This window comes from Oncorhynchus masou, chromosome 18 (assembly GCF_036934945.1).
Source record: "Oncorhynchus masou masou isolate Uvic2021 chromosome 18, UVic_Omas_1.1, whole genome shotgun sequence".
In the NCBI taxonomy this organism is placed as follows: Eukaryota; Metazoa; Chordata; class Actinopteri; order Salmoniformes; family Salmonidae; genus Oncorhynchus; species Oncorhynchus masou.
The window spans coordinates 22,534,645-22,549,915 of record NC_088229.1 but is presented as its reverse complement, the minus strand read 5'-3'; the positions used below and the strand labels follow the sequence as shown (position 1 = coordinate 22,549,915).

Genomic DNA, 15,271 nt, shown 5'->3' with positions numbered 1-15,271 from the left:
TTCGCTCTAGCTATCTTGTTAATAACATGGACCGTGGCACTGTGTGCGTTGTTTTGTCTGTCAAGCTTGTATTTAAATGTTCACTTATAGATAAATAATCTAGGATAATTTAATTACATGCCTCCTTGCCAAATATTAAACAACATTATTACAAAATGGCATGTCTAGCATGGTCCCTTGTATATTGATATGAATGAACCCTGTGTTAGCCTGGCACCATTCACTGCACCTGTCTAATATAAACCATTAACACCCACACTCACCTGCTTTTGTGTTTGCATGTTTGGCTTGATTATAGACGGTACCAACGTCCGTGGCTCACCCTCGTCATGCTCACGCCTGCCTGCTCTCAGCACCAGCCCTAGCCAGGGAGAAGGGCTGCACCATCAGCCTGCTACCAGCAGGTGGCAATGTTCCATCTCTAACACACAGCCACAGTCACACTCTACTGCTGAGCCTCTGTATGAGACCCACAGGTCAGCAGGACAGAATAACAGAACACAATCATCACATAATGGACACTCTAATCCAACTAGACTCATCAGAAACTACCTCCAATGCCCTCCACCAGACTATTTGAGTGATGAAGGCTCAGAGGACGCAGACACTGTTTTCCCTGAACACCTCCCTCCATCCCGGCCCTGTAGACTGGAGAAATGGCTCAATACTCCCCCTAGTCGTTGCCAGGCTTCTGTGTACCAACTACCAGAGAGAAGTTACAGGAGTCTCGGCAGTCCCATCAGCTCCAGAGAAGAGCGCAGCAGGATGTGGGAGAGGGGAAGTGGAACAAGGGTGGAAAGGCATAGGGGGAGTTGTCAGGACAGGGATAGGGGGGTTAAGGAAAAGAGGGCTAGGATTTGGGATAAGAATCCCAGGGCAAAGCATGACCGGGGTTATGACAGGGAGCCCAGGTCAGAGGAGGGGAGAGGGTGGCGCTACATCAGTAGTACTAATGACTCTGCCAGAGGGCTGCAGGATAGAGACGGGGGGGTTAGGAGGAGGTGGACCTACAGAGAAACCAGCGACAACAAACAAGTCCGCTTCCAGGACAATGCCAGCAGGCATTGTTATAGTTACCATGACGACAGCAGGCTCGCAGTGAATGTATGGGACCTGATTGCCCATGATTTAAGAGAGAGGAGTGTGGCCGTGAGGCAGAGCTTCCAAGGGGGGTCAAGGTCACGGGGGGTCAGAGGTGAGGTCAGAGACTGCCAAGTGCATGATGGGGAAAATGCCGTTGCCCACAGTGACTCTCAACATCAACAGAGAGCGTTTCTAAGAGCTGTCCCCACCAGGCGTAGTTACCATGGAGATGTCGGGGAAAGAAAGAGAGCCTCACAAAGCGAAGGCTACAGTAACCAAGGCCATGGAGGAGAGGGAGAAAGAATCCTTGAAAACCTGACCATAGTGGAGGGTAGTGGGACTGAGGTCAATGTTGAACACAGCAGAGGGAGAGGGGGGAGGAGGAGTAGTGGAGACCCTAGGAACAGGGTCAGCTCAGGTGGGGACCAGAAGAGGGATGGCAGGGATGATAGGCACCACCATAGTGAGCGCAGGGTGAGGAGTGCAAGTGATTGCCAGCATGGGTATAAGCAGGAGGAGCAGAACAGCTCAGAGGAGGAGGAAGAGAGGAGGGAGGATAGACCCCTGCTGAGAGCCCACCATTTCAGCCAAAGCTTCTGCAGCAGAGGGGCCTCCATCAGGGCCAGATCGAGGCACACCTCCAAAGCAGGTAACACCCTGAGCTGCAGGTACCTCAGCACTCTGAACACAGACCTGCAGGGGAGGCGACTACTGTACTCTTTACCCAAAGCTTCCCAACAACCTCTCTGTGTATGTCTACTCCTCTTCACGTCCTCCCTCCTTAAACAAAAAAATCTACTCATCTTGGTTTCCTTGTGTTTAAAGGAGGGGCCTCCAAATCTTTTTATTTTTCTCAGAAATTAGATTTTTCTTTTGTAGTGTTCATTCGGATGGTCTGGGAAATATCTTCATCTGGATTTCCCTCATTTATAGACTAGCTGTTCTTCAAACCCCTCTCCATCCTTCATCTTTGTCCTCTCTTGAAATGATCCAAGAGATGATTGTTGTTCTTCTTGATGAACCTATTTTATTCTTAAATAAATATTTTGTCACATACACAGGATAGGTAAAGTGAGATGTTGTTCTGTAGGGTCAGCTATAGTAGTGTGATGCCCCTGGAGCAAAATAGGGTTAAGGCCTTGCCCACTTTTCATCTTGACAGCACGGGTATTTGAACCAGCAACCTTTCAGTTCCTGGCCCAATGCTATCTGCTAGTCTACCTGCTACCCCAGACCTGTCTTCCAGCACATGTGCTGTATGATTTGCAGTATGTTTCTTTTCTCTAATTATGAAGAAAAATATAAACGCAGCATGTAAAGTGTTGGTCCCATGTTTCATAAGCTGAAATAAAAGATCCCAGAAATTGTGTGGCATGTGGCATGAAACAGCACGATCATTGCACAGGTGCACCTTGTCCTGGGAACAATAAAAGGCCAGTCTAAAATGTGCAGTTTCGTCACACAGCAAAATGCCACATATGTCTCAAGTTTTAAGGGAGAGTGCAATTGGCAGGCTGACTGCAGGAATGTCCACCAGGGCTGTTGCCAGAGAATTGAATGTTAATTTCTCTACCATAAGCCGCCTCGTCGCATTACAGAATTTGGGAGTATGTCCAACCGGCCTCACAACCACAGACCACATGTAACCACGCCAGCCCAGGACCTCCACATCCAACTTCTTCACCTGTGGACAGTCTGAGACCAGACACCCGGACAGCTGATGAAACTGTAGGTTTGCACAACCAAATAGTTTGTGCAGAAATTCTCAAGGAAGCTCATCCGCGTACTCGTTGTCCACACCAGGTTTTTGACCTGACTGCAGTTTGGCGTCAGAACCGACTTCTGTGGGCAAATGGTATAGGCAGGCATAAGCTAGGGACAACGAAACACAATTGTATTTAATCAATTTGAATGCACAGAGATACCGTGATGAGATCCTGAGGCCCATTGTCGTGCCATTCATCCGCTGCCATCACCTCATGTTTCAGCATGATAATGCACTGCCCCATGTCGCAAGGATCTGTATACCATTCCTGGAAGCTAAAAATGTCCCAGTTCTTTCACCTGCATACTCACCATTTGAGAATTTCCAACAGCGTGTTCCAGTTCCGCCAATATCCTGCGACTTCGCACAGCAATGGAAGAGGAGTAGGACAGCATTCCACAGGCCACAATCAACAGCCTGATCACCTCTATGTGAAGGAGATGTTGCAATGAGTCACACCAGATACTGACTGGTTTTCTGATCTACTTTATTTTTTAAATTAAGGCATCTGTGACCAACCGCTGCATATCTGTATTCCCAGTCATGTGAAATCCATAGATTGGGGCCTAATTAATTGATTTAAATTGACTGATGTCCTTTTATGAACTGTAATTCAGTCAAATCTTTGAAATTGTTGCATGTTGCGTTTCAATTTTTGTTCAGTATCCTTCACTAGATTTCATTTCATAGACCTTTTAATCATACCTCATCACAGCCTTTATCTCTAAACCTTCCTGACCCAGGTCTTTCCTTCTACAGGAGCCGCACTGCAGCCAGAGGAGGGGGTGTGTCTGGACCTGGGGGAACTGCACCAGGTGTTGCTGGATGAGGAGCTGGCCAGGAGGCTGCAAAAGGAGGAGGAGAAACTGTTGACTAAGGTAAGGGAGGATCATCCTACTGGCTGTACTGTGTCGGCTCACATCCAACTATGTTACTAAATGTCGCTGTTTGATGGTCTGTCTTGAAAATTTGAGGTTTTCAGGAAATGTATTTTATTTTTTTACACATTAACGAGCATACAATTATGAAACTTCAGAAGCCATTTTGAATATGTTCTTGGTCATAGAGTCATGACATGTTCAGAGTAGATTCAGGGGAGTTACTGCAGCAACACCATGCTGAGTTATCCTCTTGTCATTGCAGAGCCCTCCAGCCCGTTCTTCCTTCTCTCAACATGACTCCTACCCAGAGGGAGACTTCAGAGTTGCGCAAGTGGCTCAGGATGAGGTAAGATAAAGGTGTAAAAGGAAATATCATGATTTTGGTATTATCTCCCAACAGAACTGACTGCAAGTGAGGCTATGATTTAGGTGAGAGGTCTTCAACCTTTCCTTGCCCAGGCACCCGCTCCCAGGAAAACCGAAGACCCAGGGACCCTTTCATACGTTAACAAAACTAATAATGGCGAGGAGAAGTAATCAACATTTTAAAATGAATAGATCTGCTAGACATTTTTTTCTCATTATTTTGACTTCCCCACATTATAATTGTAGGAAGTGTAAACTCTAACATACTATTTGCTAGAAAGGTAACTCCAAACACATTTTTGCTTAGAGCAGCTATTTATCTGGTTAAACAAAGGTTAGCAAAAGTTTATGTCCAAGTCAATAAAACTTGCCAGTGGCACTGGTAGCCTGTTCGCGGGTGCTTTTTCAAAGCCTATGTTAAATAGATACTCCAGCGAGTGTAATTGACTCTTATTTTGCTCAATACTAGGAGTTAAGAAATAAAGTTGACATTATTAGAAATAAAATATTCTACTCTTTTCTACTGTAGGCATGTAATTCAAAAGTCATAAATTTTTTGCTTCTATATTTGTCGCAGACCCCCTGCGAAAAGGGCTCCCGAGTGGTGCGGTGGTCTAAGGCACTGCATCTCAGTGCTAGAGGCATCACTACAGACCCTGGTTCGATTCCAGGCTGTATCACAACCGGCCGTGATTGGGAGTCCCATAGGGCAGCGCACAATTGGCCCAGCATTGTTAGGGTTTGGCCGGGGTAGGCTGTCATTGTAAATAAGAATTTGTTCTTATCTGACTTGCCTAGTTAAATCAAGTAAAACGTTTTTCTAAAAAAAGTACCTTTGAGGGCTGTGGACCCCCAGTTGAATACCCCTGATCTAAGGAGAGGTATATTACCTTCTTTAACTAGGGGATGTGCTTCCAAAGTTCATTTGACCTTTTTATCAACCAATCTCAAAATTCATCAGATAAATCATAGGTTCAGGTCATAGGTCCCTCAAAGCCTTCAGCTAGAGTCCACCTGTCCAATGTGTAACAACATGCCTATTGTGTATTGACCCTTCATGGTCACTGTGTCCTCTGTCAGGAAATCGCCCGCTTCATGCAGAAACAGGAAATACAGTCGAATCGCCAGTCACGTGACCTTAATGGCCCGGGATCACGACGTGAACAGCATGACCTGGCTGACCCCCACAACAGGAGAACTGCCAGAGAGAGACCGGTGGCTGCTGCTGGTTTTATGAGCCATTGTCTACGTATAATGTTAACTATTGACACTATACATGGACTTAACAGTCTTATTTCAAAACAATATAATAATAATGTGTTCTGTGTGTCAGATTCAGCGGGAGAGACTGGACTCCGAGGGCCTCCCATCTCCTACTGAGGAGTGCTCTCCAGACTCTCAGGCCCCTAGCCCCACCTCAACACTGTGAGTCAGGCTTGGGCGGTATCCATATTTCCATAACTTCAAACCAACCATCCTGCAGTATGCGGTATTACCAAGTACATGTAAAATCCCATTGCGGATGCTAGCTAAATGTAAATGAGCGTATGCAAACATTTTATATGGTCTCTCAACTATTTGCAGGACAGACATCCCAGCTCAAAGTTATACAAGAAACTCAAACATGCTACTCACATTTTTCCTCACCCACAAAACAACCGTAAGGTTCTTGATCCAGGAGGGGATTCTCTGCAGTTACCAAGATGAGCTTGATTTTTGTAGGAAGCTAGCCACTTGGATAACTCGTTAGTAAGTTAGCAAATAAAATACACAGTATTTAGCACATTTTAGACAGTTATAACACATCTAACTGGAAAATATTTAGCAAAGTGTTACTAGATCACCTGCATTTCTAAACAAATGTGACCGGCTCAGCTATTTTAAGGGAACGAGGCATGCCTACTGGTAAGTACTTACTGGTAAGCTTCATGATGAAAAATAATGGAACAGGTCAAATGAAGAACGCAATCTGCTTTATCTCCTAAACTAGTGCACAAGTTGACTGCAGGTATTTAAAGTCAAAATAAATACTTCAATGTAATAAAAACTTTATTGAAAATCATACCATGAGTATTTCAAAATATCCCCAGTATACCAGCCAACCCTACTGTGCCACTCTAATGTATAATGCTGGGAAACCCCTGTCTGGAAATGCCCTCTTTAGCACCTGACTGATCTTATCATTTGCTGCTAAAATATGGGTCTTTTGAAAAAGTTTTTGCTAGAGATTTGCTACCTGTGTAATGGACTGCAATCATATGTTTTGTAATAGATTAGGCTATGAAAAGTTCTATATTTCAACCTGCTACTTATATCCTTACAGATCACAACAGCCAATCAGAAACATTGCAGAGGAACTGGACCCAACTTTCAAGACCAAGAGACCAGGCAAGGAGAGCATCAGAGCGGGACAGACCATTTCTGGTAGGAATAACAATGTAACACCTCACCATAACATGTAGCTTCATATAGAGGTGATGTACAGTTATAGGACCTTCTCTTGTCTTCTTAATAGGCCCATCCTCCTGTCAGTCTCATCCAATCCCCCACTTACATGACTTCATGGAGGAGCCTACGTTCATCCCGCCCACGAAGAGGCAAAGCGCCAAATCAGGACGCGCCAAATCCAAAGAGAAGAAGGAGAACTGTAAGCAGCAGTGATGTCACAGTTAGAGATACTGGGCCTGGGTGTACAGGGAACAACCCCTCATCCCGCCCCATATCAATTTACACCCCCCCCCCCCCCCCACACACTACTTGTATTATTATTTAGTTGTCCCAACTAGCACTTTAACCAGTTAAATACAATTGGAGATTTTGTTTTTGTTTAAATTACTGGTGTAGATAAGACAACAATTTGGGTTCATATAACCTAATATAATTAACAAAGTGAAGAATTATAGTTGACCTGCCAATTATTCTCTCGTCTTCTGTGTTGATGAGGGAAGGTTAATATCAATCACTATGTTTGATTGTTTGTTACTTTTATTTGTTTTATTATTTAGTATTATTAAAGGGATACTTCAAGATTTTGGCAGTGAGGCCCTTTATCTACTTCCCCAGAGTCAGATGAACTCGGATACCATGTTTGTGTTTGTCCCGTATGAAAGAAGTTAGAGGTAAATTTGTGAGCCAATGCTAACTTGCGGTAGCGCAATTACTACCCATAGACTTCCAGTCATTGTGCTAACGCTAGTTAGTATTGGCTCACAAATTTACCTCCAACCTTCATACTGGACACTGAGACACAAACATGGTATCCGAGTTCATCTGGCTCTGGGGAAGTAAATAGAGAGCCTCACTGCCAAAATCCTGAAGTATCCCTTTAATGGGGAGATCTAAGTAACACTCCACATGGCTTTAACCATATCTGACAGGGATTGCATCCAATCCCTCTTGTCAATATCTGTTTGAAAAATACCTGAGGAGCTCTCTATCAATACTATATCATTACTATCATGTCATTCACACCCTGCTAAAGTGACAAGTTTCCCAAGTACTGGGAAATAGACTTGTCACTTTATGCTAATACTGTATTTCCCCAGTAAGCCAAGTCTATGGTAGGATATTGAGTCATATGTTTAATCCCTGGGATCCCCATGCTGTACATACTGTACTGTAGCCACCCTACAGCTAACGCTACATCTTTAGTGTATGACAGGAGGACACTGCAAACCCAGTCAACAAAGCATACTGCTAAACCTTCTACCAGCAACCTTAACTGGACATTGATTGGTTATGTAAGTTCAACTACTAAAATACATCCTCAATGTAGTTTTCCCACCAACTCTCTGCTTCCCATCCTTTTGCAGCACTCATTCGAGTGCATTCAACAGACAATCATCGCTCTGTACTGTACATTTCCGTTCCTTTTATTTAAACAGTATTTTTTTTGCACACATCATACAGTAACTGCACATTAGACAGGCACTGCTGGGCTTGTAGTTTGCTACAACTTATCTTTATTGCATGATTTTTGTTTATGCACACACAATTGTTGTTTACTTATATTCTGTGACCTATTATTGCCAGTTATTTTTTATGGAACAGTTGATTCAAACGATCGCATTTATTTTGTATTGATAAATACTTTTAGTTTTGTGTTTATAGTGTCTTATGAACACAATCTGCTTCATTGCTTAAATGTAATCTTGTACAATACTTTTTCATGTTTGAGCATGAACATTATTCATTCTGTTCTTCTATTTAAGTAGAAATGTTCATATTACTATTGAGACACATATATTATATACACACACTGGCATTAGTGCTCTCGTAGGTTTCTGAGAAGTTTTTCTGAATAAAATGAACAGCCATGAAACCTCAGCAGTAATATTGTCTTTTTCCTCTCTCTTAGGGAAACTTGCAGTGCCTTCAAAGTATTCAGACCCCTTGACGTTTCCCTCATCTTGTTACATTACAGCCTTATTCTAAAATTGATTAAATTATTTTTTCCCCTTAGCAATCTACACACAATACCCCATAATGACAAATACATTTAGCAAATGTATGAAAACATTTAAAAAACATACCTTATTTATATAAATATTCAGCCCCTTTGATACTAAGCTCAGGTGCATCCTGTTTCTATTGATTATCTTTGAGATGTTTCTACAAGTTGGAGTCCACCTGTGGTAAATTCAATTGATTGGACATGATTTGGAAAGGAACACACCTGTCTATATAAGGTCTCACAGTTGACAGTGCATGTCAGAGCAAAAACCAAGCCATGAGGTCAAAGGAATTGTCCCAAGAGCTCCGAGACAGGATTCTGTCGAGGTGCAGAATCTAGGGAAGGGAACCAAAACATTTCTGCAGTGTTGAAGGTCCCCAAAAACACAGTGGTCTCCATCTTTCTTAAATGGAAGATGTTTGGAACCACCAAGACTCTTCCTAGAGCTGGCTGCCCAGCCAAACTGAGCAATCGGGGAGAAGGTCCATGGTCAGGGAGGTGACCAAGAACCTGATGGTCATTCCTACAGAGTTCATCTGTGGAGATGGGAGAACCTTTCAGAGGGACAACCATCACTGCAACACTCTACCAATCATCCCTTTATGGTAGAGTGGCCAGACGGAAGCCTCTCCTCAGTAAAAGGCACATGACAGCGCGCTTGGAGTGTGCCAAAATGCACCTAAAGGACTCCGACCATGAGAAACAAAATTCTCTGGTCCGATGAAACCAACTCTTTTGCCTGAATGCCAAGCATCACGTCTGGAGGAAACCTGGCACCATACCTATGGTGAAGCATGGTGGTGGCAGCATCATGCTGTGGGGATGTTTTTCAGAGGCAGGGACTGGGGGACTGGTCCGGATTGAGCGAAAGATGAACAGAGCAAAGAACAGAGATCCTTGATGAAAATCTGCTACAGAGCACTCAGGACCTCAAACTGGGCAAAGGTTCACCTTCCATCAGGACAACAACCCTAAGCACACAGCCAAGACAACACAGGAGTGGCTTTGAGACAAGTCTCTGAATGTCCTTGAGTTGTCCAGCCAGAGTCCGGACTTGAACCCGATCGAACATCTCTGGAGAGACCTGACAATAGCTGTACAGCAACACTCCCCATCCAACCTGGCAGAGCTTGAGAGGATCTGCAGAGAAGAAGGGGAGAAACTTCCCAAATACAGGTGTGCCAAGCTTGTAGCGTCATACCTAAGACTTGACGCTGTAATCAATACTCAGTACTTTGTTGAAGCACCTTTTGGCAAAGGGTCTGCGTACTTTTGTGACATTTCAGTTTATTTTTTAATAAATTAGCAACAATTTGCTTTGTCTTTATGGGGGAAAAGCAAGAGGGAAAAAGCAATTTAATCAGTTTTAGAATAAGGCTATAACATAACAATTGTGGAAAAAGTCAAGGGGTCTGAATACTTTCCGAAGGTACTGTATGCCGACCAGAAATGTGCTGTCATAACTTTAGCTGATTATGACAGTTGGTTGGAATACAATAAGACAACCCAGTGGTATTTACTAGTTCTTTAATATCAAAACAACAATATTACAGTACTTATTCAATCAGTACCATTTTATCATGGCCTATAACATATTGTATACAAGGCATAGAAAGTCCTAGGAGCCTGCCAGTCCAAGTACATATTCGCATGAATGCCACTCAATAATCCATCAGTAACTGGCTCTTTAAAAACCCTGTCCTCAGATGACTGACAGTCTGTGGCGGTGATGACTCATTAACACCTCTACTGTTATAAGCCCACTCCATGGGTGTGGGTTAACATTTTACACCATGTAGGCAATTATGGCCCCTATTGTGAATGTGAGACGTTCCATCTCAGTGGCCTATGCCTGTCACACCAGCTAAATACAGATACAGTTCAGACACCCTTACGTCTGTAACTCCACTGATACGCTACTCCTCTGCACACATGACAAGTCCAGGTTACATGAGTACAGATCTGACCAATGTTTCTACACAATCCTCTGGCTGAGGTGCTCTTTTTAACATTCATGTCTTCCCTGCACTGTGTAATTCAGCATTCCAACGAGATCCCGTGAGCTTTAGTCAGACCAGTTTCATTGTGTACATTCCCAGCAGTGATGGTACTACATGATTAATATGACACATCAGAATCCCTGGGCTTTCCCAGCTCTGCTTAGTGGAGAGCCCACAGGGAGGCATCGCGTGGCAGACACTTTTATCACAGATCTGTCATCCCATTGTACAGCACGTAGGATACCTTGTGAAAGCCATTATTTACAACCAGGAAAAAATGGCTTGAATTAACATGCATGTATAAGCAAGCCAAAGGAACAGCCACAAACAATGCTTGTGATTGCAAAACTACAGTGGTGAAAGGGTTTAATCAAACGAGGTTAAAGGTAGCCCTTTGGAATCACTTGCAATGCCTACTGCCTACATTATAAATTGCGTGTCAAGTACAATTTACATTTGTATTAGTTAATTTATGGTTCCAATGATATTAGATAAGCTTCTGTGTAAAGGGCTGGGGAAAGCCCCACATGAGAGGACTCCCTGACCTTTAGCATCCCCTACTACATTTGAGGAAAGTCCAGACCCCTCACTTTCTGGCAGTGTATCATAGAGAAGAATATGACATATTGTTTCCCACACATGTCCTTCACTCTTATCCCATTCAATACAAGCAGTACTTTCACACAAAACGCTGCTCCAAGTCCCGTACTGTATCACATTGGCACATTCCTAACAAAGTGCTGAGAAAAATACCTTTTGTCCTTGCTGTAATTAATCAGGTGTCACAGTAATGTTAAATAGGGATATTTACTTCTGATCAGTAACTGTGGGCAGCGGAGTTTAGCCTTACAGGAAATACGTGAATACGATACGAGGCAGTGGGAGGAATGTGGGCAGTCACATCTCGCTGCCTGTGGTTTACACTGTTGCTGCAACCCCACATTGCGCTGTATTATACGAAAACGGCATGACTCTGCTCACATCCTCACACATACAAATGTCAAGTGTAGCATGTCATCACGTTTAGGTCATCTAAACTGTATTAACAGGAAACTATGCTAATAAAACCAGGAAATGTACAAGTACATAGTTGAACTAATCCAGCAGCAGACACTTGATACAGTAACTGCTGGGGAGTCTAACTAATGAATAGGTCAAATAATGACAACGTTTTTCCCCCTGAACTTCCCCACCACTACTGACATTTGAATATCAGTTTACTGGCTGACATAAATGGTATACTTTCACAGAAAGTCATTGTTAAATAGAGATCTCAATATTCACATCTTTGAATGTGCATGTAAGATACAAACAAATGCTGGGGTATTAAAGTATCTGAACCTCTCAATTCCTTAGTGACAGCGTGTGGCATGAACAATCAGTCTAACAGTACTGGAACGATGTGTTGGCCAATCACTGGAAAGGCATCAGAGAGCCAGTGTGTGAGGTAGTGGCCTGGAGATCAGACCTGGTATAACCTCGCCACTCCCAATCACACAGGCAGGAGCTTGGTCTCAGAGTCCTGGGAGTGCAGTGTTTCAGAACTGCTGCCCTGTTCCTGCTGAGGGTGGTGGAAACTGACCTCTATCAGGCTCCTCGGCTCATCTGAGATGGAGGGGGGGGGGGGGGGGGGAGCGAGGGAGGATCAGGGAGAGAAGATTGAGTTTATATTTTAATGTGAGGTTAAGTTAAAGCTGTTTCTACATTTCAGGACAACAGTTTGAAAGCGTACAGAATATTGATCGAGTATGGATGAGTTGTCCCCTGATAATGAGGAGGAACATGATTACCTGTAGGAGGAGTTGGCACAATAAGGTTTGGCTCATTGTGGGTTGTCTTCTCTGGTTTCCTTTTGTTGTTGTTGATGATGATGACCAGAAACAAGATAATAAGGATGATAAAGACTCCACACGAGGCCGTTATAGCCCAAACCAGCCCTGTGCCATCTGGGAGTAAGAGGTTGGCATCTTTCAAACAAGGTGATATTACAACATCAATTTTGCCATAGTGTTAGATTCACAGGTCTTACCTTCAGAGCCTCGTTTCGTAGGTAAGGTAATCACTTGTGGGATTGAATTGTTGGTAATGCCACACTTGCTGTCACTAACTGCATCTCCAAAGGCCACAATGTGTTCATGGGGATGGGGACAGCTGGGACAGAGATGGAGAAATAAAGATTCAAGATTGGCTTTCTCCAATACCAGATTACATTGAGTAGCCATGGTGCAGGATTTTTGTTCCGGGTTGCTGTGATTTGCTGCATACGGTAATAATTTGTTGGCAGATTACTGCCATGGCATTAGTATTACCAGTACACCAATATTGAATCAAACTCAGAGTTTAGGGGGAAATTAAGTCTAACCTTGTTCTCCAAGGCTTACACTTCTCATGGATTTGGTCACTGAAGGTCCCAACTGGACAATTCCGGCAGGAGCCTATGAAGACAAACAGGCAGGGGTTTGAGACTTGGTGAATAAGTGTCCTGAGATTGAGTCTTATTAGGCATGCCAGATAACGTGTATGACTTTAGTGTTTGCAGGTACAGATGTGTCTTACGTGCAGCGGGAAGAGGTTCCTGGCCCTTTCCACACTCCTGGACACAAAAGGAGCAGTGGCCATCACCACATCTGAGTCCTGCCTTACAGTCACACTCTGTGTCCTTGCTTCTTGTACAGGCCTTCTTAAGGGTCAGTGCCCCACCTACACACACACACAAAAGCATGCGATAGTGGAGTAAAATGAATAATTGTTAAAAGTCTAATTTATCAAACAATAGACATTTCAGTTCAGGGGTAAATAAATAATGTTAAAAGCTCAAATATCCTGGTGACATACCTACGCACTGAGTACACCTGCGACAGGAGAGTGATGTCGTGTCAGTTGTGTAGGTCTCATTCCTACAGGGAACACACAGCTTTTTCGGGTCTGGACCACAGGGAGTCACCAGACGGTTCCCTACGCAAATACACACACAGACAACATTGAACGTACTATATTGAAATCAAATCTGCATCCATAATAACTCAGAGTCAGGTGATTAACATCACATTTGCTTCATCAGTAGCAATTGCAGTGGACATGAATATATAAGGTAAATGCTTTTGATAGGAAACTATTTCCCTTCCCACATAGAGCTGAGTTTATCATTGATCTGATCCCGGGTGATCATTATCCATCTCCTTTAATGTGGTCCTATTAGAAACCACTGAAAATCAACTGGGTCACTGTGGTATAACCACTAAAGAGGAAATAATATTTAATTCACAACCTGGGATACACTAGATTTTTCATCCCCATGAAAGACATGGGCTCTATTCAATCTGCCTCCCAGAAGTTAATTTGTACAGCTTTGTTGACATTTAAAGGCAATGTTCCAGCTTTAGCAGAGACATCATTCACGGTTAACGCTGCATATGTCATGTCAATCAGAAATTAACTTTACATTTCTATCGCGGAATTTGTAACGCTTCAATTTTACAGATTGAATAGACCCCATAATTTAACCAGATAAACCCTCTAGAATCGAATTCTCAAAATCCAAGCCATATTACATTAATTTACCGAGTACTGTTAAAGTTAAACCATATACAGTTTCCTAGTTTAGAAACTTACCTGGATGGCAGCTTTCACAGCAGATATCCGGAGAACCAGCAGAGGTTCTCCATTGCGCACAGCCTATCGCTATCTCGCCAGTGCTACTCAGACAGCCCGGTATGAGCAGAGAGAAACACAGTACCCTGAGTACCAGATGCATCGTCTTTCACAGCCCTCCAGACCAAATCTATAGCTACGGGACACAGCCGGGCTGTGGATTCCAGATGACAGCAGTGCAGGTGAAAATAATAATACTCCAAATAGAATTGACATTAACAATGGTATTTAATCTACTTGAAAGCACCTTCTTGTACCAGTAAACCCAGATATTACTAACTGTCCTTGTCTTAATGTACCCTACCATTGTCTTGAGGGCGTGGTTAAATATGTATTGACCGTATTAAAACCAATGATTTTTAAGTGTTGAACCCAGCGTGCCAAAAAAAAGCCTGCCTTCAACGTGGCACTCCCCCCACGATTGTAAAAAAAGCCTGCCTTCATCGTGGCACCCCCCCACCCCACGATTGTAAAAAAAAGCTGTAGAATGCATTTGGATGTATTAAATTCGTTATTGACACATTTACTGTTTTACAGACACCTTAATGCATACTTTTACATTATATTATGTGAGCTAAACATACAAATATTTATTTTTAAATATATTAAAACATTTTTGATAAAGTATACCTTTTTTGAGATTACTAATGTTACTGTCCCATCTACAACAACAAAATACTTAATTAAGTAATAAGTCCTGAGGGGGTGTGATATATAGCCAATTTACCACTGCTAAGGGCTGTTCTTATGCACAACACGGAGTGCCTGGCTACAGCCCTTAGCCGTGGTGTATTGGTCATATATCACAAACCCCCGAGGTGCCTTATTGCTATTATAAACTGGTTACCAACATAATTAGAGAAATACAAATAAATGTTTTGTCATACCTGTGGTATACGGTCTGATATACCACGACTGTCAGCCAATTTCTTCTGCCAAATTAACACACTTCTAGTGGCAAATGTGTGAAATTATAGCCATGGTATAAAAGGGATAATCAACTCGGGGCTCTATACATTCTCTGGAAAATAATGCAACTCCATGGAAGGTAACTTTACTGGATTATCCCTTA

The 15,271-nt window shown here is 43.0% G+C and overlaps 2 protein-coding genes across 4 annotated transcripts in view; one reads left to right on the top strand and one right to left on the bottom strand.

The window, feature by feature from the left end:
- Window positions 1-8,421, top strand: part of LOC135504240 (coiled-coil domain-containing protein 50-like) — a 45,099-nt gene extending 36,678 nt beyond the window's left edge. For 2 of the 3 annotated variants that reach the window (XM_064922621.1, XM_064922620.1), the window contains exons 7-13: window positions 299-1,732; window positions 3,608-3,726; window positions 3,992-4,075; window positions 5,176-5,310; window positions 5,429-5,520; window positions 6,419-6,519; window positions 6,611-8,421. In XM_064922621.1, coding sequence (XP_064778693.1) covers window positions 299-1,732; window positions 3,608-3,726; window positions 3,992-4,075; window positions 5,176-5,310; window positions 5,429-5,520; window positions 6,419-6,519; window positions 6,611-6,756 — 2,111 coding nt within the window. In that variant the 3' untranslated portion in view covers window positions 6,757-8,421. The remainder of the gene's footprint in view (window positions 1-298; window positions 1,733-3,607; window positions 3,727-3,991; window positions 4,076-5,175; window positions 5,311-5,428; window positions 5,521-6,418; window positions 6,520-6,610) is intronic. The other variant, XM_064922622.1, reaches the window with a different exon arrangement.
- A 1,637-nt stretch (window positions 8,422-10,058) lies between these two features.
- Window positions 10,059-14,488, bottom strand: LOC135504239 (tumor necrosis factor receptor superfamily member 9-like). Its single transcript, XM_064922619.1, has 7 exons — window positions 14,161-14,488; window positions 13,384-13,503; window positions 13,105-13,248; window positions 12,911-12,983; window positions 12,578-12,699; window positions 12,339-12,494; window positions 10,059-12,153 (listed from the first exon to the last, which is right to left on the bottom strand). The coding sequence occupies exons 1-7, from the start codon at window positions 14,300-14,302 to the stop codon at window positions 12,041-12,043; spliced, it is 870 nt and encodes a 289-aa protein (XP_064778691.1). The 5' UTR covers window positions 14,303-14,488; the 3' UTR covers window positions 10,059-12,040.
- Window positions 14,489-15,271: the final 783 nt, after the last annotated feature.

Excerpts from the sequence above, each read along its gene's own strand:
- LOC135504239 (XM_064922619.1), bottom strand. The coding sequence starts at position 14,302 with ATGCATCTGGTACTCAGGGTACTGTGTTTCTCTCTGCTCATACCGGGC. Across the intron at positions 12,984-13,104 it reads GGAACCTCTTCCCGCTGCAC|GCTCCTGCCGGAATTGTCCA; the intron begins GTAAGACACATC and ends TTGTCTTCATAG. Across the intron at positions 12,700-12,910 it reads TGTAAGCCTTGGAGAACAAG|CTGTCCCCATCCCCATGAAC; the intron begins GTTAGACTTAAT and ends TCTCTGTCCCAG.